Source organism: Entamoeba dispar, genomic scaffold (genome assembly GCF_000209125.1).
Source record: "Entamoeba dispar SAW760 scf_1105229459033 genomic scaffold, whole genome shotgun sequence".
NCBI classification, from domain to species: domain Eukaryota; phylum Evosea; order Mastigamoebida; family Endamoebidae; genus Entamoeba; species Entamoeba dispar.
The window spans coordinates 1-2,135 of record NW_001853490.1 but is presented as its reverse complement, the minus strand read 5'-3'; the positions used below and the strand labels follow the sequence as shown (position 1 = coordinate 2,135).

At 22.6% G+C, this 2,135-nt stretch overlaps 2 protein-coding genes across 2 annotated transcripts in view, besides 4 other annotated features; both read left to right on the top strand.

Moving 5' to 3' along the window:
* Positions 1 to 5, top strand: part of EDI_188900 (amino acid transporter, putative) — a gene marked incomplete at both ends in the record, with an annotated part of 642 nt that extends 637 nt beyond the window's left edge. The window contains one exon of the mRNA XM_001733238.1: positions 1 to 5. This exon is cut by the window's left edge and continues 637 nt beyond it. Within this exon, the coding sequence (XP_001733290.1) occupies positions 1 to 5 (5 nt within the window).
* Positions 6 to 43: 38 nt separating this feature from the next.
* Positions 44 to 224: a microsatellite.
* A 42-nt stretch (positions 225 to 266) lies between these two features.
* Positions 267 to 310: a sequence feature (AT_rich).
* A 56-nt stretch (positions 311 to 366) lies between these two features.
* Positions 367 to 475: a microsatellite.
* Positions 476 to 721: 246 nt separating this feature from the next.
* Positions 722 to 772: a sequence feature (AT_rich).
* Positions 773 to 1,653: 881 nt separating this feature from the next.
* On the top strand, positions 1,654 to 2,124 carry EDI_188890 (uncharacterized protein; the record flags this gene model as incomplete). The annotated part of the gene is made up of 1 exon (XM_001735310.1): positions 1,654 to 2,124. The coding sequence occupies one exon, from the start codon at positions 1,654 to 1,656 to the stop codon at positions 2,122 to 2,124; it is 471 nt and encodes a 156-aa protein (XP_001735362.1).
* Between the last annotated feature and the right edge of the window lie 11 nt (positions 2,125 to 2,135).

Sequence of the window (2,135 nt, the reverse complement as noted above, 5' to 3'; positions counted from 1 at the left end):
TTTGAGTATTAAATTATGTAATATCATTAAAATGATTTCATCTTTTCTATATTTATTTTTATTTATTCTACAATTGTTTTATTTTTTCTTCTATCTGTTCTTTTTTTGTCTTTTTTATTGTATTTCTTCTTTTATTTCTCTTCTTTATATTATTTCTTATTTTATTATTCTTATTACTTTATATTTCTGTTATTCCATTATTATATTCTTTCTTGTTCTTATTTATTTTCATTTTAATACATACTTTGTGTTTTGTTAGATACTTGAATTATTCATTTTATATTTCTTTTATATTTTTTTCATTTTTAATGATAGTGGTATTTTAAATACTTTAGATATGAATAGATGAAATAGAATGAATTTTAAATTATTATGTTTCTATTCATTTTTATTAATAATATCATTCAAATGATTGTTATTTATTTTATATTCATTATTTTGTCATTTATATTTATTATTTTATTATATCATTATTCATTCTAATTTCAATTAAAATATCAATACTCATTCAAATTGGTATTGTAGTACTAAATAAATTGTTTACCATCATTTCATTTAACTTGTAATTTTCTTATAAATTAGTTCTTGATTTATTTTCAATTGTGTTTTATTGATAGTGTTTTTTATTATTTGCTTTTCATTATTCATAAATATGTGAAGTATAAAAGAAAAGAATGAATTTACTGAGAAACAATTGAATAAACTAGAGAATTTGTTCATCTATAAAATAGAAATAATATGTATATAAGTTTTATTAATACTTTATTTATTTCATCTCAATTCACTCTATTATGGTTTGTTATTCACATCAAGATGATAAATGATTATTTGGTTTATTATTTCATTAAATATTGTATTGAAACAATTTATACTTATGATAGAAATGATAAATATTTAAAGATAGAAGAATATTTACAGAAATATTGTCATCTAGATTATCCAAGATGTTTATTTTACTAATAAAAATGAGATACGTATGAATGATTTATTCTTTACTAATTTTACTCTTATTAAAAACTTGAAACACACCATAAGATACTTGTTTAGTTTGTGTTAGCATATCTATATTCTTAACACCAAGAATGAAACGTATAGAATGAAGTCAATTCAAGGAATTAATAATCTTATTGGTAGTTAATTAAAAATAAGAAACAACTCATAATGAATAAATACATTTTTATAAAACGAAAAATGATGAAGAATTTGATAACTAAAACATAGGATAAGTCAATTCAGTTGTTCTAATACATTCATCACTTATTTAATCCATAGAAATAAGTTGAATAAAATTGGCATTAAAAGTATTCTGACTCATTCTTAATATGTTGAGATTATGAGGCAAAACAAAAGAAATGAAAGTGATGTTTTTATTATTTGGTGTTATGTATTAGGATAACAACCTAATATTTGTCATACAATAACACTATCATTTCAGTTGATCTTAAGAGAAAGGAAATAAGCAATGAGTGTTTTAACAAAATTACATAAGAATAACATTTATAATTCAAATAAAAATAAGTATTAGAATGTATTTTTATTGTTCGGTGTTTTATTTTTGAAAGTTTATTAGAAAAGATAAAATTTCATTCAATTATTGAATAATCTTTTACAAAAACTGCACCTTTTTTGAATGGTTAAATCTTGTTAGTCATAATGCTTTTTACACTTCTAATTCCCCTTATTGTTGCTCAAAATCCTGAATGCTCAAGTGCTTATTGCAGTTCTTGTAAGACAAATCCAAATGTCTGTGATTCATGTGCACCAAACTATATTCTTATTGATGGAACATGCAAATACTTCAAAGAAGTTGTTCCATATTGTGCCATTAGTTCTGAAAATGGATGTAGTTCATGTATGCTTGGATATTATTTGAAGGATGGAAAATGTCAAATTCCACCAAATCCACTTTGTGCTACATACAAAGGAGATAAATGTATTGTTTGTGTTGATGGATATTATGCAAAAGCTGGAGAATGTTTTGAATGTGTTGAAAATTGCTATGAGTGTTCTTCTATGACACAATGTTTTGAATGTCTTGATGGATATGGATTTAATGGAGATGATTGTGTTCAATCACTTGATCATTGTAAAACGTATTCTTATGGATCATCAACCAAGATGTAGTGAGTGTTATG